Source organism: Callospermophilus lateralis, chromosome 19, assembly GCF_048772815.1.
Source record: "Callospermophilus lateralis isolate mCalLat2 chromosome 19, mCalLat2.hap1, whole genome shotgun sequence".
Lineage (NCBI taxonomy): Eukaryota > Metazoa > Chordata > Mammalia > Rodentia > Sciuridae > Callospermophilus > Callospermophilus lateralis.
Window position 1 is genome coordinate 21,402,090 of NC_135323.1, and position 27,355 is coordinate 21,429,444.

General features: G+C 44.2%; 1 protein-coding gene and 1 non-coding gene across 4 annotated transcripts in view; both read left to right on the plus strand.

Annotated features, from left to right (window-relative positions):
- Window positions 1-1,018: 1,018 nt before the first annotated feature.
- Srcap (Snf2 related CREBBP activator protein) overlaps window positions 1,019-27,355 on the plus strand; it is a 34,318-nt gene continuing 7,981 nt past the window's right edge. The window contains exons 1-27 of one of the 3 annotated variants that reach the window (XM_076840739.2): window positions 1,019-1,315; window positions 2,755-2,828; window positions 3,452-3,714; window positions 5,154-5,405; window positions 7,729-7,914; window positions 8,133-8,273; window positions 10,203-10,425; window positions 10,541-10,818; window positions 11,407-11,500; window positions 11,636-11,725; window positions 12,410-12,601; window positions 12,692-13,020; window positions 13,129-13,306; window positions 13,499-13,635; window positions 13,845-14,014; window positions 14,153-14,345; window positions 16,173-16,309; window positions 16,398-16,584; window positions 18,492-18,661; window positions 19,047-19,312; window positions 19,527-19,814; window positions 20,383-20,547; window positions 20,815-21,000; window positions 21,217-21,483; window positions 21,796-23,279; window positions 25,719-25,984; window positions 26,105-26,307. In XM_076840739.2, the coding sequence (XP_076696854.2) occupies window positions 3,661-3,714; window positions 5,154-5,405; window positions 7,729-7,914; window positions 8,133-8,273; window positions 10,203-10,425; window positions 10,541-10,818; window positions 11,407-11,500; window positions 11,636-11,725; window positions 12,410-12,601; window positions 12,692-13,020; window positions 13,129-13,306; window positions 13,499-13,635; window positions 13,845-14,014; window positions 14,153-14,345; window positions 16,173-16,309; window positions 16,398-16,584; window positions 18,492-18,661; window positions 19,047-19,312; window positions 19,527-19,814; window positions 20,383-20,547; window positions 20,815-21,000; window positions 21,217-21,483; window positions 21,796-23,279; window positions 25,719-25,984; window positions 26,105-26,307 (6,136 nt within the window). In that variant the 5' untranslated portion in view covers window positions 1,019-1,315; window positions 2,755-2,828; window positions 3,452-3,660. Of the gene's footprint in view, window positions 1,316-1,338; window positions 1,604-2,754; window positions 2,829-3,451; window positions 3,715-5,153; window positions 5,406-7,728; window positions 7,915-8,132; window positions 8,274-10,202; window positions 10,426-10,540; window positions 10,819-11,406; window positions 11,501-11,635; window positions 11,726-12,409; window positions 12,602-12,691; window positions 13,021-13,128; window positions 13,307-13,498; window positions 13,636-13,844; window positions 14,015-14,152; window positions 14,346-16,172; window positions 16,310-16,397; window positions 16,585-18,491; window positions 18,662-19,046; window positions 19,313-19,526; window positions 19,815-20,382; window positions 20,548-20,814; window positions 21,001-21,216; window positions 21,484-21,795; window positions 23,280-25,718; window positions 25,985-26,104; window positions 26,308-27,355 lie in introns of those variants that run through there. The other 2 variants (XM_076840740.2, XM_076840741.2) reach the window with 2 other exon arrangements.
- On the plus strand, window positions 11,199-11,327 carry LOC143385528 (small nucleolar RNA SNORA30/SNORA37 family). Its single transcript, XR_013089482.1, has one exon. It is a non-coding gene; the product is annotated as a small nucleolar RNA SNORA30/SNORA37 family (small nucleolar RNA).

The window sequence follows — 27,355 nt, forward strand, 5'->3', positions numbered from 1 at the left end:
AAGTAATTTTACATCAGAGACTGTATCCCCATGTTACAGATTAGGAAACTGAGGTTCAGAGAAGTGAAGTGAAATGCTCAAGGTTACTAACAAGGAAATAGTAGCACGAGGCTAAGTCCAATTCACTCAGACTCTACCTGACTTCCTCTCTTGTAAGTGTAATGGGAGGTCTATAAAGATGGGCATTGCTGGCAATGTAGCTTAGAGGTAGAGTGTGCCAGAGGCCCTGGGTTCAAGCCCCAGCACCCCATCCCCCCCAAAAAAAGACGGGTATCATTCACTTTTTACTCAACTAAAACATCTGTAAAAGGAACCAACAATATCTTTTTCGCAGGGAAGGGCTAAACTGTATGAAAAGGAAGAGTCGAATTAAGTTTTCTTAGGGTTTCCTAACCTGGTCTCCCAAACCTGGTCTCCCAAGGTGGGCTTCTGGTAGTAAAATTTTGTGAGATCGTGTTTGGCTACAAGTGTTGGCTTTGGGCTCTGTCGCTTTGGTTAACCTCAGAGTCTCAATTCATTTGTAAAATGAAGATCTGTTTGAAAAAATGTTGCTATTAAAAGAGACAAAATAGCCTCACTTGAAGGTAGCTGTTATTGTACTATTCCGGGGTGAGGTTATCAGATTCTCAAAGGGTTCTTAACCTAGAAAGTTTGCGAACAAATGACATAAGTGCTATGGGTAAACTATTCTGACATTTAAGGAACAGCTGTTAAACGAAGGCTTCCATAAAAGTTAGGAGGCTTTAGTTTCGCTAACTTGTTGTATCTCACTGGGGGATCTGTTTTTTTAAAAAAGTGAGTGGAGATGACGGTGGTCGGAGTTGGAAGCCGCAATGCAGCCCCAAAAAGCTTCAGCAGCGGTCTTAAGAAGCTCTGATGAATGCCGGCCAACGCGGAGCCTCGAGGAGACTACATCTCCCAGCTTGCTTTGCGCATCGGGCTGCGCCCTACGCTATAGAACGCGAGGCTTCTCGTTTACCCAACCTCCAGTTACTGTCTCTCGCGAGACGACGGGCCGCGCCGGCGGTAGCGATAGCGAGCAGTGGTGGTTGTGGTGGTGGTGGCGGCCGAGACGGTGGCGGCCATTTTGGTGAGGCCTCGGGAGCGGCGGCGGCGGTTCTCTGGGAGTAGCGTCTCCCTTTTTTCCAACCCACTGCCCGCATCTCTGTGCTGTGAGAAGAGGCAGTGGAAACAAGCGGTGGCAATAGCCGCGGTCCCCAAGGGAATTTAAAGGCTGTGAAGGCGGCGGCCAAGAGGGGGCCCTCCCCCCTCCTTGGCGGGAGGGGGGGTGGTGCACACGCCCCCGAGGACGCAGGTAAGGAGAGGGAGACAAGATGGCGGACGCTCCGCAGTTCCCCCTCCCCTGACGGGTGATTGCGCGCGCATCTCTCCGCCACCGCCTCCCTCCCACCTTCCCGGGGTGCTGCGCGCGCACCTTCAGCCGGGGCCCCGGGGCCGGTGCGCGAGGCTGTCGGCGCGCGCCCATAGAGACAGACTGAGGGGGCCAGTCCGGCCAGCACTGGGCCCCAGCGCCTCTCTTCTCCTCTCCCGCCCTTCTGCGCACGCGTGCCTGAGCGAGCAAGCCCTGAGAGGACGGACCCAGGTGCGCTCCTGCCCGCCCACCAACCCAGTGCCCCCTCAGGGGCGCGCGGGAAGAGGAAGGGGGGCGTGGGACGAGTGGTCGGGGCGCGCGCCCACCATATCCAGTCATTGGACCAGGGCCTGGTGGCACGAACCCTCCCACCTCTCAGCTTTTCGCAGTCTATTGATGGGGGGGGGTGCCCCCTGACGGGCGTGGACGAGGGACTTTCCAGTCCTGCGACCCTTGTGTGCGTGGGTTTGGGTTCTGGCGGGAGCCCCCGGGCCGTGCGCGCTGCCGGCTCGCTCCGCCTCCAGGCGCGCACGCGCGGGCCCCTCCCCCAGTCTGGCGCGCACGTTGGGTGGGGTGGGAGTCGAGGAGGGGGCGGGGCTATCAGGGCTAGTGGCAACTTGGGCAGAGGTCAGGGGTCACGCTGGGTCAGTCTGCTGGGAGGGGTTAGGAGATGGTAATGAACACTGGGGTCAAGAGTTCAGGCTTCTTGGAGTCTGGTTAACTTGGGTCCTGGGAATCTGTTGTGGAGGAGGGACTGAATCAAAAGAGGCACCGTGGTTAAGGAATTTCCTTAAACACGGGGAGGGGTGGGGGGTGACACTTCCGGGACTTTTGGGGGTTAACTCTGCTTGTTTCCGGAGCATGGTTCTTCATTGTGGGCCTTTCTCACATCCTATTGCTTCCTAAGTATCTTGCTATAGTTCTAGGGTCTGGGGAAGTGTACAAGATTCAGGATGGGTCTTAAAGCCTGAGTAGATCTTGTTGCCAGTATGTTTGCTTATTCACTGAGAATTCCATTCATTTTCCTGGCTTGTTCAGTTCACTGAAAAAGCAGCATCATTTTGAGCTTCTGGATGTGACAGCTAGTTTTGTTTGCTTTCATTCCATGATTGGAGCTTTTACTTTTAAGCTTTTTGACTTTTTTTTTTTTTTTGCTTTACTTCTTCCCTGTTCCTACTTCCCATCCCGTATTTTATTCCCTAAGGAATTCTGTTTTGTATAAAACATAATTTGCTTTTATTTTTCTGAATTTTCTAATACTTCAAGAACTGATTTAGGTATATTTAAAAGCCTTAAAAAGCTGGAGTAAAAATAAGCTTTTGGAGGATGTTGGCAAATGTGAATTGTTTCCTTACTGCTGCTGTTCTCCCCTTCTATTTTAGGTGTAATTCCTCTCAGTACGGCAGCACCGTGGAAGTGCAGACTTTAACAGGGGGTGTGGTCTCAGCTCACACAGGTGAGGGTTCAGATACCATTTTGTGTACACATGCTAACGGGAAGAAATGTGTGAGATGGTGCAAGAAATTGCAGGTTAATACTTGTAAATTTTTGCTCTGCAGAACTATGGGGATATTTGCATGTGAATTTTCTTTAGCATTTTTGATGATAGTGGTCCCAACAACAGAGCTGGGGCTGTGGTAGAGGAAGATCTGGTCCCCTTGGCTTCACCAGTTAGAGTAGCAAGTTCTCCGTGGGTTTGGCATGAGACTTCCTGGGTTTAATCCTGCTGTTTCCTTAATGTATAACTTTATTTAAGTCATTTGATCTGTATCTTCGTTTCCTAACTTTTGAAATAGATATAACATTGGAGCATAACTTCCATTTAGGTCAGGGATCTTTTCTCTATGGCTTTATTCTCAGTTTTCAGTGTACAGAAGGAAATAAATATTTATATTATGAAAGGCACCTGATTCAAAAGGGAGATATGAAGATTTTAGAACACATCAAGCAGATGCTTTATAAAATATCTGACACGGAAATAGTAAATGCTTAAGAAACATAAACTATAAGGACTGTGTTTTCCTGGCTTTTAAAAAAAGATTTAAAAAATTTTCTTACCTCTCTTTTACTCAACTTTAGGTGCTCCAGAGGCTGGTGGACCTGAGCGGAGACTGGGACGCCCTGGTGGGCCCCGGGCCCTGGAAGGTGGGTCCCGGTGGCCGGTGGCCCAGAATGAGGCCAGCTCCCAGCATGCCCTGCAGCCGGACACCATCCCCTCGGCGTGCAGCAGTGGTGATAACGACCCAGTCATTCTTCAGGCATCCAACAAGGAGCCTGGGAGTGGGACCATGCAGAGCAGCCCCTCCTCTGCTCATCCTCAGCTCCCAGTTCTACAGACACAGGTTTGAAAGTGGAGAGGGTTCCTTTTCTGCTTCTGCTTTGTGGACTACTGGCTTTGAGGCAGAAGAAATGTGGGCAGATCCTAGTTACCCAAGTGGCTGAGTCTGGAGAATCTTTGGTGCTCATTCAGGTGGACTGGGCTGTAGTATGTTAATCCTGTTGGATACTCACATTTTATTTGACATTAATGCAGTATTGACCTCCAAGAGGGCAGAGCTCTATACTACCTGAAAAAGGTTGAGTTAGGCCAGGTGGGAAATGGAGGTTGGGCTTCATGCTTCCAAGACTGTATGCTTTACCAGTGGTTTGACCTCTTTGGGAACTAGAAAAGAGTAAAGTCTCATGTGTGGCATTTACTAGAAAAGAGAAGCGTGTAGGGTAGGAAAAAAGCATTAATTTAATAAATAAATTTTTTTTTTTTTTTAATTTGTAGTTGTAGATGGACACAACACCTCCATTTTATCCATTTATTTCTTTGTGGTGCTGAGATCGAACCCAGCGCCTCACACATGGTAGGCAAATTCACCACCACCAAGCCCCAGCTCCAGCCCCCAAGTGCATTACTTTTCAGACTCAATACATCCAGGTTTGTGAACAGTAGGGTATTTTTTTTTTTTTTTTTTTTTTTTAACTGGAGATTGAACCCAGGGGCACTTAACACAAGCCACATCCCCAGACCTTTTTTATATTTTATTTAGGGATGGTCTTGCTGAGTTGCTTATGGGCTTGCTAAGTTGGTGAGGCTGGCTTTGAAATTACAATCCCCCTGAGCCACTGGGATTACAGGCATTTGCTACCACACTCGGCCTTTTCTTCTTCTTCTTTTTTTTTTTTTTTTTTTTTCCTTAACAGTATATTTTTGAAGTGTATGGATTTGGTATTCCATTTTTCTTTTTAAAATAACTTTTATTTTTTTATGTAGTGCTGAGGATTGAACCAGTGCCTCACATATGCTAGGCAAGCACTCTACCACTGAGCTGAACACCAGCCCCTATATTTGGAGTCTTTAGCAATTGGTAAAATGTGTCACTTAGTTGAGGTAGGAATTTGTTGTACTGTAAGGTTTGTGTGTTGGAGTGAAATTCATGAGTTCCCTGAGGATTCATATTTTAGTAGAACTTTATTTTGTATGTCTTATGCATTACTTTGTAAAGTAATATGTAGATGTTTGAGAACACTATCCATCTCCAACCCCACATCCCCAGTGTGAAGAGTTTTTTTTCTGGTGTCTCTTGATTTTAGTGGTAACTCAGACTTATTGCATAGGACTATAAAATTGCCACTACCATCTTGAGCAACTTGTTAAAATTTCATCTTAATTTTTTTTTAAACGAGATTGATAATCTTATTCCAGAATTTTGTATGAAAATGGGATAGAATAATATACTTAAAACATTTAACACGGTACATTCATTTTCTTCATCATTTTTCCATTTTCTAGATGGTGTCGGACGGCATGACAGGCAGCAATCCTGTGTCCCCTGCCTCATCTAGTTCCCCAGCCTCTAGTGGGGCAGGCGGCATCTCCCCCCAGCACATAGCTCAAGATTCCTCTCTGGATGGACCTCCAGGCCCCCCAGATGGTGCCACAGTGCCCTTGGAGGGGCTCAGTTTACCACAGGCTGCTGACCTGGCTAACAGGGGCCCAAAGTGGGAGAAGAGCCATGCTGAAATCGCAGAGCAGGCCAAGCATGTATGTACTGAGAAAACTCATGAGAATTTTTAGGTGTCTTCTCTTAATTTCCATGTCCATGGGTATATGTATATTGTATATCTGTTTCTTATGGATTTAGTATAGGCTCTTTATTAATTTATATCATTTTGAGCAAATTGCTTGAGCTTGAATTTTTTTTTTTAATAATTTTTTTTAGTGGTAGGTAGACACAATACCTTTATTTATATTTCTATTTTTTTTTTTAGAGAGACAGAGAATTTTATTATTTATTTTTTAGTTATCGGCGGACACAACATCTTTGTTTGTATGTGGTGCTGAGGATCGAACCCGGGCCGCACGCATGCCAGGCGAGCGCACTACCGCTTGAGCCACATCCCCAGCCCCACAATACCTTTATTTTATTTTTATGTGGTGCTGAGAATTGAACCCAGTGCCTCACACATACTAGACAAGCACTCTACTACCACTGAGCCATAACCCCAGCTCTGGAACTTGAATTCTAAGCCATGTTTTTCTTTTTTTGTTTTTGGAGGTGGGTCCTCACTGTGTTGCTCAGGCTAGCCTTGAACTTGTGTTACTCCTGCCTCAGCCTTCTGAATAGCTGCGATTGCAGGCATGCATCATCATTCTTCTTTATTAAAATAGGGATAGGGATGGTGTGAGATTTACTGTAGAATTTTTTTTTATTTTTTGTACTGAGGATTGAACCTAGGGTGCTTAAACACTGAACCACATCCCCAGACCTTTTTTATATTTTATTTAGAGACAGGGTCTCACTGCCTCAGCCTCCTGAATTGCTGAGATTACAGGAATGCACCACTGTGTCTAGCTTCTTTGTCTTTCCTTCCTTCATTTTTTTCTTTCTTTCTCTTTGGTACCAGGGATTGAACTCAGGGGCATTGAGCCTCTGAGCCACATCCCCAGCCCTATTTTGTATTTTATTAAGAGACAGGGTCTCACTGAGTTGCTTAGTGCCTCACTTTTGCTGAGGCTGGCTTTGAATTTGCGATCCTTCTGTCTCAGCCTCCAAAGTTGCTGGGATTTCTTTTTTTTTTTTTTTTTTGAGCAGAGCTGGGATTGAGCTCAGGGTTTCAGGAGTACCAGACAGGTATTCCTCCACACAACTACATCCTGGCTCTGTTACGAGGTTTAAATTAAAGAAGGAATTAGACATGAAAGTGCTTTGTAAATGGTGATGCTCACTGGTTTGTACTTTTTTTGTACTTATTATTTCTGTGGTCCCTGGGAACTTATTAGAGAAATAGGTTTTTTTCTTTTTTTAAAATATTTATTTATTTTTTAGTTGTAGTTGCACAGAATACCTTTATTTATAGGCAGTGCTGAAGATCGAACCCAGGGCCTCGCACATGGTAGGCAAGCGCTCTTCCACTGAGCCACAACCCCCAGCCCTGTCTTGGATTTTTTAAGCCACCGCTATTAAAACATTTCAGAGGCTTTTAATGTTTATCTTACTACAAATTTAATCAATGTAGAAATTTTAGTAATGATGACTATCTCATTGTATTTCGGTTATACCTAATCACTGTTAATCTTTTTATGTGTAGCTTTTAAAAGTGTTTTCACATAAAACTGTGCTTTTACCTTTTTTTTGGGGGGGGGTGGTATGGATTAAACCCAGGGCCTTGTATGTGCTAGTCAAGTGCTACCTCTGAGCTACATCTCCAGTCCCCAGAATGATTTTAAATACAGAAAGATGATTGTGTAAATTGGGTTATGTACCATATTTATAATCTTAATACAGCTTGAACATATCCTGAGGAAATAGAATTCTACAGTAATAAAGAGCCCTTTTATCTAGAGTTAAGAAGTAAGCAGCCAGGCATGGTTTTATAGCCTGTAATCCCAGCTACTCAAGAGGCAGAAGTGGGAGGATTTCAAATTTGAGGCAGGCTTTGGCAACTTCAACTCAGAAAAGAAAAGGCTGGGGTGTGGCTATAACTCAGTGGTCCCTGGTTAAATTTACAGTACGAAAAAAAAAATGAAAGAAGGAAATATACTCCCTGCTTGAAAAAACATATGTTTTTTCAAATTTCACCTGTATCCACAGGATATGGAGATTGTGTGAAAGAATGGAAATCACATGAAATGTTGTCTGTAATCCTTAGAACTGTTTTTTTGGTTCCCAACTTTTACTATCTGGTTTTATGATTTCATACAAATCATTTAATCTCTGTGATCTTTGTTTCTCCTCATCTGAAGATTGGCATATGGACAAAATATAAGCATAGCATACTCGGCCCAATCAGTGCTCAGGAATTCAGTTTTTGTAATGAGATGGCCTGTATATCTAGGAGTTGTTGACCTAACTCCCCCTCATTAGGAAGCTGAAATTGAGACTCGGATTGCTGAGCTGCGGAAAGAGGGTTTCTGGTCACTGAAGAGGTTGCCTAAGGTGCCAGAGCCCCCTCGGCCCAAGGGCCACTGGGACTACCTGTGTGAGGAGATGCAGTGGCTCTCTGCCGACTTTGCTCAGGAGCGCCGATGGAAACGGGGTGTGGCCCGTAAGGTATGTTCTCAGTGGGGTGTACCTTCCATTCAGGTATGCTTTCCCTTAATGTGTACCTTAGTTGGAAGAGAGCCAAACAGAATGGTGTAGACATTTTTTTGATGCTTATAGAATTATGAGGCAAGCCTAACATCCTGTATTTCTTGGCCTTTGCTTTTGGTTGGATGGATATGGAGGTCTGGCTTTTGAGTGTTTTCACTCTGGGTCTTTATTCTTAGGTGGTGCGCATGGTGATCCGACACCACGAGGAGCAGCGGCAGAAAGAGGAACGGGCTCGGAGGGAAGAACAGGCAAAGTTGCGCCGAATTGCTTCCACTATGGCCAAGGATGTCAGACAGTTCTGGAGTAATGTGGAAAAGGTAAGTGATGGGAATTGGAAAAAGGAAATGGTCCTAGATCATGTTGGAGGATGGTAAGATAGCAGGAATGATAGTAGGAATTTCCTTGACAGAATGAATATTATAATTTCAAGGAACTCTAATGACATTTCTCTTGTGCATTGGGTCTTTTTAGCATTTAGTGTTGTGAGAAAGAAGGAAATATGGTGGCAAGATAAGGGCCATGCCTTTTAGGATTATTAATAGGACTCCTTGGCCCATTTGTTCTTTGAAAGGCTTATAGTATGCTTTTACTTTCCTCTTCCTTTTTTTTTTTTTTTTTTTTTTAATGTGAGTTCTAGCTAAGTTGCTGAGGCTGGCCTTAGCCTTGAACTTTGGATCCTCCAGCCTCAATCTCCTGAGTGCATTGGAATTACAGGCATGCACCACCACACCTGACTAACATGCTTTTTCTAAAACACATTTATGTCATATACGTGTTTATTTTTCTTGAATGCCATCAAAATTCCCATTGCCTGTGTGTTAAGTTGTAAATGGTTTTTCAAGTTCTATCCTCCCTCAGTATCCGTAGGGAAGTAGTTCAAGGAATCTCTGCAGGTACCAAAACCTGGGAATGCTCAAGTCCAATATGTAAAAGGCCACAGTATTTGCATATAACCTACCCACATCTTCCCATGTCCTTTAAAAAATATTTTTAGGGCTGAAGTTGTAACTCACGCGTAGAGCGCTTGCCTAGCACATGCAAGGTCCTGGGTTTGATCCTCAGCACCAGATAAAGATAAATAAAGTATAGTGTTGTGTTCAACTACAATTAAAAAATAAATATTTAAAAATATATCTTTAGATTTCTAGTATGACACAAATGCTAGATAAATAGTTATTAAAATATTAATAAATGCTTCATAAATAAAATAGTCTTTATAATGTATTCATAAGTGCTACATAAGTCATGGTTACAATGTTTTGTTTAGAGAGTAACCATGAAGAAATACATACAAATTCAGAATTTAGTACATGCCCAGTTTTGTAGAGATGACATCTCATTATGTTGCACAGGGTGGTCTTGAACTTAATGGGTTCATATGATTCTTTTATCTCAGCCACCCAGGAGCTGGGATTACAGGCATGTGCCATCATGTCTGACTGCAGTGCACTCTACCACTGAGCTACATCCCCAGTCCTTTATTTTTTTATTTTGAGACAGGTTTCTCTAAGTTGCTGAAGTTAGCCTGGACGTTGTAATCCTTCCAAGTAGATAGAATTACAATCATGCAACACCATGCCTGACTTGCTTTTTGCCTTTTTTTTTTTTTTGATGCTGGGGAATTGAAGTTAAGGTCTTGGTCTTGTGCATGCTAAGTTCTTGCTCTGCCTCTGCCACCGAATTGTACTTGCAGTGCTTTTTTTTGAATCTTTTTTCATCTTAGGTTGATACACCTTTCTGACCATTTTACACAAGACCTTTTTGCTACTGGGAAGACTTTTCTCATTTGTATTTAGGAAACACCCACTTTTTTTTTTCCTATTCTGTTCTGAGGGTTGAACACAGGGCTTTGTGTACTGAGCTACCAAAGTGCCACATGTTTTAAGATATAGCTCCAGATTCATCTGTAAATCATCCCAAACTGGTGAAGTCTAAATTCTTCTATTCCTTCTATTCCTTTTATGCTTTCCTCAGAAGTATCCTATTAAATCATGAGATCCTTCAGATTATTTAAGGGTTTTTCTTCTTTTTGGTTTTTTTGTGACTTTGAGGGTCAAACACAGGGCTTTGTGCATTGTAGGCAAGTACTCTGCTATTGAGTTATACATCTCAAACCTCCTAAAAACTATTTAGCTCTTCTTGAGTGGTCAGCCCAAGGTCTAGGATAGAGGAGGCCTTCCTAAAGTTAGACAAAAGAGTATATACATGATTATTTTGGTGAGTAGTCCCTTTCATGATGGTGGCAGGTGGTGCAATTCAAGCAACAGTCCCGGCTTGAGGAAAAGCGCAAAAAAGCCTTGGACCTCCACCTGGACTTCATTGTGGGGCAAACTGAAAAATACTCAGACCTTCTGTCTCAGAGCCTCAACCAACCACTATCCTCCAGCAAAGCTGGCTCTTCGCCTTGCCTTGGCTCTTCCTCAGCTGCTTCCAGTCCTCCACCCGCTGCTTCCCGGCTGGATGATGAAGGTGTGTATTCTCTTTGGCCCTGTTACTCTTCTCCTCATACCCTTTCCAGAGCTGAAAAACCCACCCTGTGGCTTGCAGGGCCCGTGGACTTTGTGACCTTGTTCTCCTGCTATAGATGGGGACTTCCAGCCCCAAGAGGAGGAGGAGGAAGATGATGAGGAAACCATTGAGGTTGAAGAACAACAGGAAGGCAATGATGCAGAGACCCAGAGGCGTGAGATTGAGCTGCTTCGACGTGAGGGAGAACTGCCCCTGGAAGAGCTGCTCCGTTCTCTCCCCCCTCAACTGTTGGGAGGGCCTTCTAGCCCCTTTCAAACCCCTTCCTCTCATGATAGTGACACACGAGATGGGCCTGAAGAAAGTGTTGAAGAAGCACCTTCCCAGGTGTTGGAGGTATGGGAACAGGAGTTGGAGGGGAGGGTTCAGAGTAGAAGCACAGGGAGAATTTCAGGTTTGAGTTCTGGGCTATGATGTTGGATGTATTTTTGAGAGTTCTCCCTGGTTAAGGACAGTTGAGTTCTAATTTAGGAGTGGCTAGGAAAGAATCTGGGTTTTATCCTGTAGTTAACAGTTTCTGTTATAGTGAAAAGAGTTTACTTACTGTACTCTAAATTGCAATGTGGTCTTATTTTGGCTATTCCTTGTCACTTCTGTGAAATGACCATAATACTCCTTGTAGTAGTTTGTAAGTTGAGTGTTGGGATGGTCACCTTGAAGTCTTCTCTGGACCTGGACCTGTGTGCATACGTCCATCTGTTGGGGACTGTTATTTCCTAGTACTTTCACAGATCCTGCCCCAGCAGTGGGGACAGGATTTGGTAGCTGGTGCTAAGAGAAAACCCTTGATTGCGTCATTGCCCCTGGTGCTGTAGCAGTGGCAGGTGTTACTCATTGGAACAGAGATCATTTTGTGATGTCTTACTCAACATTGTACCTTCCTCTTGCTCTTCTAACCTCTGGCCCTCCTTTTCATCCATTTAGGTGAAGCCCCCACCTTCCTCTGTCACACAGCGCAACAAACAACCTTGGCATCCAGATGAAGATGATGAAGAGTTTACTGCCAATGAAGATGAAGGTCAGCCCTATTCTCTTAATCCTCTTGCCCCTTACCCCTTGAATAACGTTTGGACCTAACCTTTCAGGCTTTTTCATTTCTTCTCTTGAACTGTCTTTTGTCTCTTTCCTGATCCTGCTTCATTCTGTCTCCTAGCGGAGGATGAAGAGGATACTATAGCAGCTGAGGAGCAGTTGGAAGGGGATGTGGATCATGCCATGGAGCTGAGCGAGTTGGCTCGAGAAGGTGATAGTCCCCTGATATTTTATTGAGCATCCACTTGATGCAGAGGGTCTAGAACAGAGCAATGAATAAGATACATTTTTTTTTTAAATTTTTAGTTGCCATTGAACCTTTATTTTATTTACTTATATATGGTGCTGAGAATTGAACCCAGTGCCTTGCACATGCTAGACAGGCGCTCTACCACTGAGTCACCACTCTAGCCCCCCCTAAAATATTTTTTATTTCTCTGGTGTAACTCTGGGTCTAATGGTAAAGGTAGAATTATAAAGGAAAAACGAATTTGAAGCTTGATATTGGAGTTTAGTGCAGGGAAGAGCTGCTTTAAGAGGGTATTGGTGGGGCTGGGTTGTAGCTCAGTGGTAGTGCAGTTGTCTGGCATGTGTGAGGCACTGGGTTTGATCCTCAGCACCGCATAATAAAGGATATTGGCAAAATTTGACCTGAATCTTGAAAGGAAGTTTACCAGATTGATAATATACTTCTCAGAAGAAGGCAGCACCACCATGGTTGTATCCCAGGTTGGACTTGGCTTTGGTAGCTGGTACTGAAAGTACACTCTTGTCTTCCTTTAGACTTAGGCCTAGTAATGTTTACAGAGATCTAGATAAAATGAACTGATAACACTTAAACCCTTTTTCCCTCCCTTCAAAGCAACCAGGAACATACCCTTTATTTTATCACCAGGTGAGCTATCTATGGAGGAACTGTTGCAGCAATATGCAGGAGCCTATGCCTCTGATGCCTCTGCTGCAGGCTCTGGGAGTAGTGAAGAAGATGATGAAGATGAGGATGTTGAGGCTAACAGCTCTGATTGTGAACTAGAGGGTCCCACAGAAGCTGAAGAAGCTCCTCAAGAGGATAGTAGCAGTCAGTCAGGTAAAGGTGTGGTCATAAGGCAGGAACTGGGGAGGGCAGGTGTTGGAGGAACAGTTACGGTGAGCACTAAGCCTTGGTCTTTTGATTTAGACTCTGCTGAGGAGCAGAGTGAGGATGAGGAAGATGAGCATTCAGAGGAAGAAGAGACAGGTGGGAGTTCAGAATCGGAGGAATCTGAATCTGATGAGTCTGAAGATGCTGGATCACAAAGCCAAGCAGATCAAGAAGAGGAGGAAGATGATGATTTTGGGGTTGAGTACTTGCTTGCCCGTGATGAAGAGCAGAGTGAGGCAGATGGAGGCAGTGGGCCTCCTACCCCAGGGCCCACTACCACTCTGGGCCCTAAGAAAGAAATTACTGACATTGCTGCAGCAGCTGAAAGTCTACAGCCTAAGGGTTACACCTTGGCCACTACCCAGGTATCCCCAGGCCCATGTTCTGCTTTCTCATATCTTGACTATGGTTTTCCAGTGACAGATTCCTCACTTCAACTATGATGATTCTTTTTTATTTCCTCTCCCTGTAAGGTAAAAACACCTATCCCCCTGCTCCTACGGGGCCAACTCCGGGAGTACCAACACATTGGGCTTGACTGGTTGGTTACTATGTATGAGAAGAAGCTTAATGGCATTCTTGCAGATGAGATGGGACTGGGGAAGACAATCCAGACCATCTCCTTGCTTGCCCACTTGGCCTGTGAAAAAGGTAAGTAGCAGGGAGGTCCCTTTCTGGGCTCTCTTGGCCAACTCAGTGTGAGTTTATTTGGTGGTGACTTGACCTGCAGGAGAGTCTGGTTAATAACCCTATAGGGAAAACAGTGTGGGTTCTAGAATTCTTAGGAACCAGAACTGCAAAGCTTACTTATCCTTACTATGTCTTAATTCTTTTTCTAAACAGGTAACTGGGGTCCCCACTTAATCATTGTTCCAACCAGCGTGATGTTGAACTGGGAGATGGAGTTGAAACGTTGGTGCCCCAGCTTTAAAATCCTTACTTACTATGGAGCCCAGAAAGAGAGGAAGCTTAAGCGGCAGGTTCGATCATCTATGTGGTTACTTTCTTATATTGATGCTTTCTTCAGTTTTGGTCTTTTCCTCAGATAAAGTCCCTCTCTCCTCTTCCTATTATTCCATCCTCTTCCAACCTGACTTCTATCCCTTGAGGACCTTAACTTGTCTTCCCTTTGTCCTCTTTGTTTTATTTTCATTCCACACACTATTACTTTCTCTCTTTGGTCCCTCAGGGCTGGACCAAGCCCAATGCCTTCCATGTGTGTATCACATCTTATAAGCTGGTGCTGCAGGACCACCAGGCCTTCCGCCGCAAGAACTGGCGCTATCTCATTCTGGATGAAGCTCAAAACATCAAGAACTTCAAGTCCCAACGCTGGCAGTCATTGCTGAACTTTAATAGGTACCGATTGAGATGGGCAGTTGTGAGAGGATTGGCTTTACCTGAAGGATGAACTACTGGGTTGAGGAGTATATTAAGGATACTTAGAAGGTTGGAACCTTGCTGACCATTCTTCTGATTCCCTTTGTCTCTTTGCAGCCAGAGGCGCCTGCTCCTTACAGGAACTCCTTTGCAGAATAGTCTTATGGAGCTGTGGTCCTTGATGCACTTTTTGATGCCTCATGTCTTCCAGTCTCATCGTGAATTCAAGGAATGGTTCTCTAACCCCCTAACTGGCATGATTGAGGGCAGCCAAGAGTATAATGAAGGATTAGTCAAACGCCTCCACAAGGTAGAGCCTGTAGTAGTTTGCCAAGGGTATTGGTGAAACGCTAAGGACAATAACCAGAAAACCCTGGTGGGGAGAGGGAAATCTGCACTAGGCTGAACTTACTTGTCAAGCAGTAATATGCTAGTGACTCACCCATTGTTAAATAGAGTGACTTCACTTGAGTCATCATTCTACTTGTTTTGAGTGGGGATGTTTTTGTCCTTACTTTGTTTGAATGAAATGATCCTGTTGGGGCTGGGGTTGTGGCTCATTGGTAATGCGCTTGCCTAGCATGGGTGAGCCACTGGGTTCATTCTCATCATCAAATACAAATAAATTAAAAAAAGGTCCATAAACAACTAAAAAAATACATTAAAAAAAAAAAAGAAAAAAATGATACTATTAATCAGGCCCCTGATTGGATTTCTCTTCACTGGGTTTCCTCAACCTTGTGTTTTTGGTGTGTGTTCTTTCATTCTCATTATTTATTCATTCATGTTTTCTTTCTTGTTCTGTTGTCCGTGGTTCCTCCTCTTTTTCCCACCTTTTGAACAATGTCTTTCAACATTCTGGTCCTTAATTTTCTTTTCAGTCTGTATATCTCATATGCATTACCATTCCTAAGGCTATGTAATAATAATTCTTCAATTACAACACCTTGGGTTTCTAGATCATTGACCTAAATTTTAATTTCTATCTTTAATTAAAAGTTCCTTTGTGGGGGAGAGTGTTTTGGTGCTGGGAGATAAAAACTGAGGGTCTTGTGAAAGAGGCAGATACTTTGTCACTGAGCTACATCTACAACCCAGAAAGTTTCTCTTGAATTCACTCTTTTCTCAGCCAAATATCTGTGGCCTTTACATCTTGTTATTTCTTAGCCAAATATTGCTAATAATTTCTTTTTCTTTCTTTTTTTTAATATTTATTTTTTAGGGCTGGGATTGTGGCTCAGCGGTAGAGAGCTCGTCTAGCACGTGTGAGGCCCTGGGTTCGGTCCTCAGCATCACATAAAAATAAATAAACAAAATAAAGGTATAGTGTCCAACTACTTCTAAAACATAAAGATCTAAAAAAAAAATAAATACTTACTTTTTAGTTTTAGGTGGACACAATATCTTTATTTTTAATCTTTTCGTGGGGCTGAGGATTGAATCCAGTATCTCATGCATGCCAGGCGAGCACGCTACCACTTGAGCCACATCCCCAGCCCCAAATAATTTCTTGGTCAGTTACACTGTTTTATAAACCAAGCTAGAAATCCGGAAATCTTCCTTAACTACTACACTTCATTTCCCTTTCTTCCTTTACTTCTCCATGTCACTAGAGATATGGAAGATTGTGTTCTCTATGAACTTTTTTATATACTGAGATTAAAGATTTGTTTTTTCTATTCTGCTTTAGTTTTGGTGCTGAGGTTTGAACTTGGTGCCTCATGCATGCTAAGTACAGACTCTGCCAATGAGCTATACTCCCAGCCCCAAAGCCACAATATTTATTCTCAGTTTCTCTCCTGGATTTATTTTTGTAATCTCGTAAACTTACAGTCACTCCTTGAAATGTAGTTTGAGTCATCTCTTGTGTAGGGTTGGTTGGTTCTCACTGCTTCCTCATGTATCTTTGTTTTGGTATGGTTATCTTTGTCTCCTCAGTGGATAATGAGTTTCTTGAGAAGAGGGCTTACTTCTAATTTATTCTTATCTGATTGGTATCTGGCATACTGCATGACTCCATGATAGTTAGCTGGTTAAGTCAGCACTCACCTGGCATGGGGCCAAGACCCAGCTAGAGGGGCTAGGCTGGAGCTTAGTACCCACTGTCTCGTGTCAGCCTCCTGCTTATTTGCTTTAGGTTTTACGACCTTTCTTGCTGCGCCGAGTTAAGGTGGATGTCGAGAAGCAGATGCCCAAAAAGTATGAGCATGTTATCCGCTGCCGACTCTCCAAGCGTCAGCGATGTCTTTATGATGACTTCATGGCACAGACCACGTAAGGGAGGACTGAGGGTGAGCCCTGGGACCCTGGATTGGAGTGCAGATGGCTGTCAGAATGTCCCATTTATTTTTCTTCTCTCCAGAACTAAGGAGACACTAGCCACAGGCCATTTCATGAGCGTCATCAACATTTTGATGCAGCTGCGAAAAGTCTGCAATCATCCAAATCTATTTGACCCTCGACCTGTTACCTCTCCCTTCATCACCCCAGGTATCTGCTTCAGCACCGCTTCTCTGGTGCTAAGGGCCACTGATGTCCACCCGCTCCAGGTAAGTAGTTGCCCCCAAGGTGGTTGGCCCTTACCTCAGTCCCAGACCTCTTTTCTTTGGAGTCTGACCTTTGTATCCTTACTTATTCCTTCATTACCCTCACTTCATTGTTTTCTAGCCATGTGACTTTTGGCAAATTTATTAACCTCTGTGTCTGGGTTTTTTTTTACCTTTCAAAACAGAGATTGTAAGGCCTACTATGTTGCAGTGTGTTTGAGAATTGAATTAATATTTTTGGAAGTGCCAGGACCTGTAGTACTGGCATACTTATAGATGTTTTGTAGATGTTTTATTTTTCGTACTCCTTTCCACTTTTTAACACATTTCCTCCTCCCAATTTTTTTTGTTGCTGTGATGAAATACATTTAATAGAATTTACTGTCTTTTCCGTTTTAAGTAATATGTTTCAGTGGCATTCAGTACATTTACATTGTTGTGCAGTTATCACCACCATCCATTTCTTTGATTTTCCCAAATTAAAATACTCCATACTTGTTAAACAATTACAGTCCCTTTCCTCTTCCCAGCCTCTGGCATCCAACATTCTATTCTCTGTTTCTATGAATTTGACTAGTCAGGGTGTTTGGGAATTATAAAGTACTCGTTCTTGGCAGCTTGTTTACTTGGCATGACATCTTCAAGGTTCATCCATGTTGTAATGTGTAAAATTTTTCTTTAAAGAATACATAATATTCCGTTGTGTGACTATAGTACATGTTTATCTGTTTATTTCTTAATGAACACTTGGATTGTTTGAACCTTTTGACTTGTGAATAATGCTATTATGATTATAGGTGCACACGTCCCTGCTTTCAATTTTTTGAGGACATATGACCAAAAGTAGAATTACTATATCATATGGTGATTCTATTTCTGATTTTTAAAAAATTTTATTTATTTATTTATTGAGAAATTCCCTTAATGTTTTTTTATAGCAACTGGACATTTTACATTCCCACCAGTGGTGTACAAGAGTTCTATGGCGCATGCCTGTAATCCCAGTGGCTTGGGAGGCTGAGGCAAGAGGACCACAAGTTCAAAGCCAGCCTCAGCAGTTTAGTGAGGCTCTTAGCAACTCAGCAAGACCCTGTTTCAAACAGCAACAACAACAACAAAAAACAAACTGATGGAGATGTGGCTCAGTGGTTAAGTATCTCTGGGTTCAATTCCTGCAATTAAAAAAAAAAAAAAAGAGTTCTAATTTATGGACACAATACCTTATTTCACTTATTATTTTTTTTTTTAACAAATATCTTTATTTTGTTGATTTTACTTTTTTTATGTGGTGCTGAGGATTGAACCCAGTGCCTCACACATGTGAGGCAAGCACTCTACCGTTGAGCCACAATACCAGCCCCATTTCACTTATTTTTAATGTGAAGCTGAAGATCGAACCCAGTGTCTCACACATGCTGGGCAAGCAGTCTTCAATTGAGCTACAATCCCAGCCCCAAAGGATATTTTTGATAATGACTATGTTAGTGTGCGTGAAATAGTATTTCATTGTGTTTTTTATTAGCATTTTCTTAATGATTATTGGTTTTCAGTATCTTCTTGTGTTTATTGGCCATTTATATGTCGTCTTTGGAGAAATGTCTGTTCAGGACCTTTACTGATTGTTTTCAAACCAGGTTATTTATTTATTTATTTTTGTCGTTGTTGTTGTTATTATTCTTTGTGTTCTTTGGAAAATGACTCAATTTGGATCTATGATTTGCAGATATCATTCCAGTCCATGGGTTGCTATTTCATTCTGTTGATGCCATCCACCAGTGCACAAAAGTTTTACATTTTGATATAGCCTATCAGTTTATTCTTTTGTTGCATGTGCTTTTGATGTCATATCCAAGAAATCATGGCCAAATTGGTCCCTTTGACACCATGTTTTGTGTTCCTTTTTGTGGCAGCGGATAGATATGGGTCGGTTTGACCTTATTGGCCTGGAGGGTCGTGTTTCTCGATATGAAGCTGATACGTTTCTGCCCCGGCACCGCCTCTCTCGCCGAGTACTGCTAGAGGTGGCCACTGCTCCTGACCCTCCTCCCCGGCCCAAGCCAGTCAAGATGAAGGTCAACAGGTACCAGGACTAAGAAATAAGGGGATGGATTCTTAGAAAAAGTGACTACAGCTGGCTGGAGGGGTTTGGGATAGAAAAGAAGTGTTGGAGACTAGGCTAGAATGTTTATATGGGAAAAGAATAAAGTATTATGGAGGGATTGGGGAAGAAAATAACTAGAAGAGGGTTCTGGGAGTGGTTCCTATGTTTGTCACTGATATTTTTGTTGGCCCTCTGTCTTTGCTTGCTGCTTTCTGATCATTTTGGATTTCTTTCCCTTGTTCTTCTTTGGGTCTCTTTTTCTTTCCCCTCTTTGCTCTTATAATCTTTCTGCCTCATCTTTCTTCCTTTCTTTTGCTATTTCTTTTTCCCCCTCTCGACCCACCCCCTTGATTTTTCCTCATAGGATGCTGCAGCCAGTGCCCAAGCAAGAAGGCCGCACGGTGGTGGTGGTGAACAGCCCACGGACGCCCCTTGGCCCTGTCCCAGTCCGACCCCCTCCAGGCCCCGAGTTCTCAGCCCAGCCTCCCCCTGGCCCAACCCCCCCAGTACTGCCAGCACCACTGATGATGTCAGCCTCACCTGCTGGACCCCCGCTTGTTCCTGCATCCCGACCCCCTGGACCTGTTCTTTTGCCTCCCCTGCAGCCAAACAGTGGTCCTCTCCCCCAGGGTGAGTTGAAGGGGAGCCAAGGGTTATGAGTGGAATGGTACTTCAGGAAGATTGTTCTGACTAGGGAAGAAGTAATACAATGAGTTTGAGGACCTGGTTGGGAAGAAGTGGGTATGGTATTTCATAGGCTAAAAGGGGAAGTATGGAGGCTTCTGGGACCAGGCTAAGGCTTTAGTCAGGATATGTCTGACAGGTATTTGGTTTGTATCTACAGTGTTGCCATCCCCCTTGGGAGTCCTGAGTGGGACTTCACGGCCTCCCACACCAACCCTGTCCCTGAAGCCGGCCCCACCTGCCCCAGTTCGTCTGAGCCCCGTGCCACCCCCAGGCTCCTCCAGCCTGTTGAAGCCCCTTACAGTGCCGCCAGGCTATACCTTCTCTCCTGCTGCTGCAACAACCACCTCTACCACTACGGCGACTGCTACCACCACATCAGTGCCAGCTCCAAATCCTGCACCACAGCGCCTGATCCTGTCTCCTGATATGCAGGCCCGTCTGCCCTGTAAGTTCCTAGGACTCTGGTGGTGAGGGACTTGAGATGGGAGGAAGATTTATATTTGAGGGAATGAGATAATAAAAGATATGTTAGGTATTTTGTCAGACACTGGTAAATCATGAGTAAGACTCCTTAAAGAGTTTACATCTGGTCGGGGTGGTGACCATGGGTAGGTAAATAGTGATAAGCCTACCAATAAAGTATTTGTGGGGCTAGCGGTATAGTTCATTGATAGAATACTTGATTAGTGTACCTAAGGCACAAGGCCCTTTAATCCACAGCACTGCAAAACAAAATGCAAAAAAACAACAAAAACTGAGGGTAAAAGGACATGATCAATTCAGTCTTGATAGTGTGCCATTAGAGAATATAAAGAAAATTGTTAACCAAATAAGTGGGATTGGAAGAATCAGTACCTCAAAAACAGAAAGGCTGTAAGTGGGGGCTTCGGTTGTTTGGAATGGTAAATTGTGGAGAAATTAGAGACTTATTTGTGTATGTGCTTTAGGGGGTTCTGAGAAATGATGTTGAACAATGTGAACCCTGTGAACAATATGACCTTCTCTATTTGTAGCAGGTGAAGTTGTCAGCATTGGGCAGTTGGCTTCACTGGCACAACGTCCAGTGGCAAGTGCTGGGGGAAGCAAACCTCTCACCTTCCAAATCCAGGGCAACAAGCTCACTTTGACTGGTGCCCAGGTGCGCCAGCTTGCTGTGGGGCAGCCCCGCCCGCTGCAAAGTAGGTAAAACCCACCCCCTGTCCTGCCCTTTTCCTTCTCTTCTCTGTCCCTTGTTTTTGTGGCTCTTTTTAGATGTCAGCCTTTATGTTTCTTTTTCTAGCTTTTAGTTGGTGGGGCCAAGGGGAATGGTTGGAAAAGGGGTCTTTTGATTAAAAATAGGAAAAAGGTCCTTCTAAAGACTTAATTCCCTGTTTTTTCCCTTTCTTGCTCTTGCCTCGGCCCTCCTGATAGCTGCTTCTCTCTCTTTCTCTTTTCCCTTAACCCAGGGAATGTGGTGCACTTGGTGTCAGCAGGGGGGCAGCACCACCTCATCAGCCAGCCTGCCCATGTGGCCCTCATCCAGGCCGTGGCCCCGACCCCTGGCCCCACCCCTGTCTCTGTGCTGCCTTCTTCGACCCCCAGCACCACCCCTGCCCCCACTGGCCTCAGCCTTCCGCTTGCTGCTAACCAGGGTGAGGCTCCTGGCCTTCTTACTTAGCCCTTACTGGCCTTGGTCCTTCCAGACATGTCCTGGGCTATTGTCTGTCCAGCCTTCCCTTGTTGTTTTCCCTTGCCAGCATCTTTAGTATCTGTCTGCCACCCTCTCCTGCCCCTTTTGGGGACTTCTTCCATCCTTTGGGTCTCTTGTGTTTTTTCTACCTTCCTCTCAATGTAGCTTCCTCTTGCAGTGCCACCATCCATGGTGAATAACACAGGCGTGGTGAAGATCGTAGTGAGACAGGCCCCTAGGGATGGACTGACTCCTGTTCCACCACTGGCACCAGCACCCAGGCCTGCGAGTTCTGGGCTTCAAGCTGCATTGACTCCACGCCCCACATTAAGCCCTGGTCGGCTATCCACACCTACCCTGGGTTCTGCCCGGGCCCCCATACCTGCGCCCACTCTGGTGAGGCCCCTTCTCAAGCTGGTCCACAGTCCTTCGCCTGATGTCAGTGGTGAGTCCAGATTACTGATGCTAGGAATAGAGATGCGATGGGGTGGTCTTGAAGGTTTCTTGGTCACAACAGAGCCCCTTGTTGTCAGCATGCTATCTTAATTTGCACTGGGCTCCAAAGTGGGCTGCCCAAGCCCTAACTTAATTTCAAGATAAATTTATTGCCTTTTGAAGGAGAGGAAATAAAGTTGTCCTGTTCTTTTAATTTTTGGTGTTATGTTGTGGGAGTGGTGGCCTTCTGGGAAATAGGTTAAGTTTGGGGTAAGAGATCAGGAAAGTAATTTTAGAGCTAACTTGTCCTCTGTCTCCACAGCTTCAGCACCCGGAGCTGCTCCCATGACCATCTCTTCTTCTCTCCATGTGCCATCCTCACTTCCTGGGCCAGCCTCTTCTCCAATGCCAATTCCCAACTCCTCTCCCCTAGCTAGTCCTGTGCCCTCTACAGTTTCAGTTCCACTGTCATCTTCACTCCCCATCTCTGTTCCTACCACGCTTCCCACCTCAGCCTCAACTCCACTAACCATCCCCATTTCAGCCCCCTTGCCTGTTTCGGCTTCAGGCCCAGCTCTCCTGACCAATGTGACTCCAGCACTGGCACCCGTTGTTTCAGTGTCTCCTGGACCTCCCTCTTTGGCACCAGCTGGGACTTCCCCAACAGCATCAGCCTTGACTCTAGGTTTGGCTACAACTCCAGCCCTGTCCCCACCTCAGACACCTGGTCACCCTTTGTTGTTGGCTCCCACCTCTTCACATGTTCCAGGGTTAAACTCATCCGTGGCCCCAGCATGTTCCCCTGTCCTGGTGCCAGCTTCAGCTCTGGCCAATCCCTTTTCGACTGCGCCAAATCCAGCTCCTGCTCAGGCTTCCCTTCTGGCTCCAGCACCTTCTGCATCTCAGGCTTTAGCCACTACTCTGGCTCCTATGGTGGCTCCACAGACAGCAATCCTGGGTCCTCCAACTCCTTCTCTGGCTCCTCTTCCAGTCCTGGCTCCATCACCAGGTACTGCTCCGGTCCTGGCTCCATCGCAGACTCCAGTTCCAGTTATGGCTCCAACACCAACGCCAGGAACCCCATTAGTCTCATCCTCACTGGTGCCAGCTCCACCTTCTGTGTTGGCTTCATCATCAACTCAAACTATGGTACCAGCCCCCGTTCCATCACCTCTCTCAAGCCTGGCTTCTACACAGACACTGGCTCTAGCCCCAGCTTTAGCATCCACTCTGGGTGGCTCGTCTCCATCTCAGACACACTCTTTAGGAACAGGGAACCTTCAAGGGCCCTTTCCAGCCCAGACATTATCATTGACTCCAGCATCATCCCTGGTACCTACTCCAGCCCAGACACTGCCTTTGGCACCAGGAACACCATTGGGTTCAACTCAAACGTTTTCTCTGGCTCCAGCTTCTCCGATGGGCCTGGCCCCAGCCCACACGCTGACTTTGGCTCCAGCAACATCATCTGCTCCACTCCTGGCCCCAGCTTCAGTGCAGACACTGACTTTGAGCCCTGCCCCAGTTCCTGTGCCCACCCTGGGTCCAGCTGCAACTCAGACCCTGGCGCTGGCCCCGGCCTCAACACAGGCCCCAGCTTCCCAGGCATCTTCCCTTGTGGTTTCGGCATCTGGTGCCGCTTCCTTGCCTGTCACCATGGTAAACCGGCTGCCTGTTCCCAAGGATGAGCCTGACACACTGACATTGCGCTCTGGTCCCCCCAGTCCTCCCTCCACTGCTACCTCGTTCAGTGGCCCCCGACCTCGACGTCAGCCCCCCCCACCACCTCGGTCCCCTTTCTATCTGGTAAGTTTATTTTCCCAGATAAACAAATAGAAAATTGGTTTTCTTTGATGTGTTGGTAAATTGGATAGAACAGAATAATGTCACTTTTAACCTGGTAAATTAGAAAGCCTAGTGTTAATGTAGCAAGTGCTACTCTTTCTTGGGTTTGTACCCTTATCTGTAAAGTGGGAATGTTAATTCATGTCCTACCATTCTCAGTGGTGAGTAAGGACCAAGTGGTAGAGGTTTGGTTGTTGCTTGCTCTTTTTTTTTCCTTTGTCTTTTTGGTGCTGGGGATTGAATCCAAGACCTCATGCATGCTAAGCATGCGCTGTACCACTGAGCTATATCCCTACCCTTTGAATGTGTTTTATTTATTTTTATTTTTTTGTGGAAGGGTCTCACTGCATTGCACAGGCTAGCCTTGAACTCCTGGGCTCAAGAGATCCCTCTTCCTCAGTTTCCCTAGTGACTGGGACTACAGGTGCACATTTATCACACTTGGTTCTTTGAATGTAACTTTCCCCCAAACTCCCTCCTGTACTGGGAGTTAAACCCAAGATTACCTCATGCATGTTAGGCAAACCCTCTGCCAGGGCTGGGGATGTAGCTCAGTGGTAGCACACTTGACTAGCATGCATGAGGCCTTGGGTTCAGTCTCCAGTACACGAAAACAAAACAAGCACTCTATCACTGGTCCACGGTTCTTCAGAAAGAGATTTTGCATCCCTTAGCCACCCAACCCCTCCCTTGCTCTAATCCCAAGACGACCATTGATTTATTATTTCTTTCTATGTTTGCCTTTGGGCTTATATATATACACTTTTGGAATGACTTCTTAGCATGATGTTTTTGAGAGTCACCTGTATTGTTGCATATGTTAGTATTTTGTTTCTTTTTATTGTTGAATAATATCCCTTTGTGTGGATATACTACATTTTATGCATACATTCATCAATTTGATGGAGACTTCAGATTATTTGTTTTGCTGTTTTAAATAATGCTTCTATGACTATTTCATGTACAAGTTTTTGTATGAACATAGGTTTTTAATTTTTCTTAGATATAGATTAAGGAAAAGAATTGCTAGTTATATGGTAACTGTTTAACTGTTTTGAGGAATTGCCAAAGTGGCTACACTGTTTGATATTGTTACCCGTTGTCTGAGAGTTTCAATTTCTCCACATTTTCACCAACATCTACTTTTTTTTTTTTTAATTACAGCCATCCTAATGGGTTTGAAGTGGAATCTCATTGTGTTTTTGATTTACATTTCCCTGTTGGCTAATGCTGAGCATCTTTTCATGTGGTTTTTGGCCATTTGGTATCTTTCAAGAAATATCTATTCAGATCTTTTGGCATTTTTAAATAGGGAATTTGACTTAATATTGAGTTGTAAAAATTCTTTTAATATTCTGGTTGCAAGTCCCCTTTCAAATGTCTGGTTTGCAAATATTTTCTTTTGCTACTGTTTTTCCCTCTATTAGGACATTTTTTATTCCTCACTTCCTCAAGCTAAGGAATAAAGCTTAAGATAGCAGTCAGAAAGAAATATTTGGGGCACTGCACTGCTTTTTCAAGAACAGATACTGTTCATTTTATGTGGATCTTGATAGTTTCAATGAAGACATTAATTATGCAAATGTAGAACTACAAGCTTTTACATTTGGTAAGTGCTTTTACAAAGGAGAATTAGGTGGTTTTATAGACTGTGAAACTGGAAGCCACAGAGATGAAAAAAATTGAATCAAAGTCATACAGGTCTTGTGACTGTTAGGATGCCTTTTTTCTTCTCCTGAATGTATGGTTAGCAGTTTCTATCCTACCCCATTTCATTCTGGTTCTTGGCAAAAATCTGCTGTGGATTTGATTAAACCTGTTTGTTTCTGGGTCAGTGATTTGAAGAAGGCTTCTTTTTTTTTTTTTTTTTTTTATGGTGCTGGGGATTGAACCCAGGGCCATGTGCATGTGAGGCCTGGGCTATATCTCCAGCCCAAGGCTTTTTTTATTATTATTATTTTTTCAGTGCTGGGATTGAACATGCTAAGCAGGTGTTTCACTACTAAGCCACACCCCCAGCCCAAGGAAGCCTTCTAATGTTTTGGACCCACAAGAAGATGAATTGAGTTCAGTGTTACATAGGAAAGTTCTCACAAATCATCCGTGTTACAATCTGTTGGATATTCAGATCTTAATTTTGAATATTCAGGCATTCTGCTTTGGTAGCATACAAGGGAAGATGAGTTATCTTTTGTAGAGAGAGATTTATGTAACATTAAGAAAGGAATACTTGTCATTAACAGCTTTTATAACTTCAAAAGTATAGTATAACTTTTTGGATCTCATGGTTTCTGTTTCCACTTGGGAAGAACCATCAGGTTTTCCGTAATTTTTATTTATTTTTTTTTAATGAACTCTTGAGGATACTGATTACTTTCTCGGTTTTGTTCCCATCCCTAGGAGTCTCTGGAAGAAAAGCGGAAGCGGCAGAGGTCTGAACGCCTGGAACGGATTTTCCAACTTAGTGAGGCTCATGGGGCCCTGGCACCTGTGTATGGGACTGAAGTCCTGGATTTCTGTACCCTGCCCCAACCTGTTGCCAGCCCCATCGGCCCTCGTTCTCCTGGCCCCAGCCACCCCACCTTTTGGACTTATACCGAGGCTGCCCACCGGGCTGTACTGTTTCCCCAGCAGCGACTAGACCAGCTGTCAGAAATCATTGAGAGGTTGGCAGGGCTAAGTGCTAATGGGGAGTGGATATAGAGGTTAGGGCTGGTGAAGGTGCTAACTTTTGAGATTTTTCAGAGTCCCATTTTTTACACTCCTTGCCTTCTTCCTTTTCACAGGTTCATCTTTGTCATGCCTCCTGTGGAGGCACCTCCCCCTTCCCTGCATGCCTGCCACCCACCTCCTTGGCTGGCTCCTCGGCAGGCAGCCTTCCAGGAGCAATTGGCCTGTGAGCTCTGGCCCCGGGCTCGTCCTTTGCACCGTATTGTATGTAACATGCGCACCCAGTTCCCTGACTTGAGACTCATCCAATATGATTGCGGTGAGTTCATTGGCTAGTGCAGGACCGTTGACCTCTTACAGCAGGACTACATCAGAGGACTACCACACATGTCCCTCAGAATTTCTGTACATTATAGGCAGTTTTTTAGATTATGCTTATAAGCAAAATGGAGAATTGTAGGCTCTTTGGATTTATGGCATTCATGAATTTAACTTCCTTGAAAGTATGTGCTGGTATTTCATTTATGCTCACAGTGATTGTTTTGTGAACATTTATCATATTTTACAAATTATTTGGGACCCAATATTGAGTGAGTCTACATAGCATAGTTTTTAAATTTATGGGGAAAAGGTATTTGGTGGTAAATAATTTGCCAGGTATGGTTGGCATACACCTATAATCCAGCAACTTGGGAAAACTAAGGCAGGAGAATCACAAGTTTGAGGCCAGCCTTAGCAACTTAGTGAGACCCTGTCTCAAAAATAAGAATTGGGGATATAGCTTAGTGCTCCTGGGTTTAATTCCTAGTACCAAAATAAAAAATAACAATTCATTTTGGTTTGAGAAGAGGAAAGGACCTTTGTATTGGATAGAATGCATTTTACTGCAAGTAAAAATCAACTAAGAGTGAATTAACTACAGGAGCATTTACTGTTTAATGAGAAATGTTGGTGTGTTTTTGGTTCAGCAGCTTACTATCTTCACTGACCCTAGGACCTTTTAATCTTTCTACCTTGCCTACCATCCTTGGTTTTTATCTTTTTATTCTGCTTGTTTCTTCAAGTTATTGAGATGACTTTTATTGCTCCAGGTAGCTTAGCAGTCCTCTAAACAGAAATTAAGGGTTTGAAATAAAAACACTTATTTCTAATTTTTTTTTTTTTTTTTTTTTGGAGTAGGGGGAAGGCCCTGTCAGGTGACTTTACTTCATAACACATGGTTCATACTGAGCCACGTAAACAGGGCAATCACTGACAAAGGTGAACAGCAAAGAACAACCATGGTTTATTTAGACCAATCCTGATTTATTTTCTGTGGTTGGATTGGGGCTTGCAACCTCTGGGATCAAAGAATCTCTGCCAGGTGT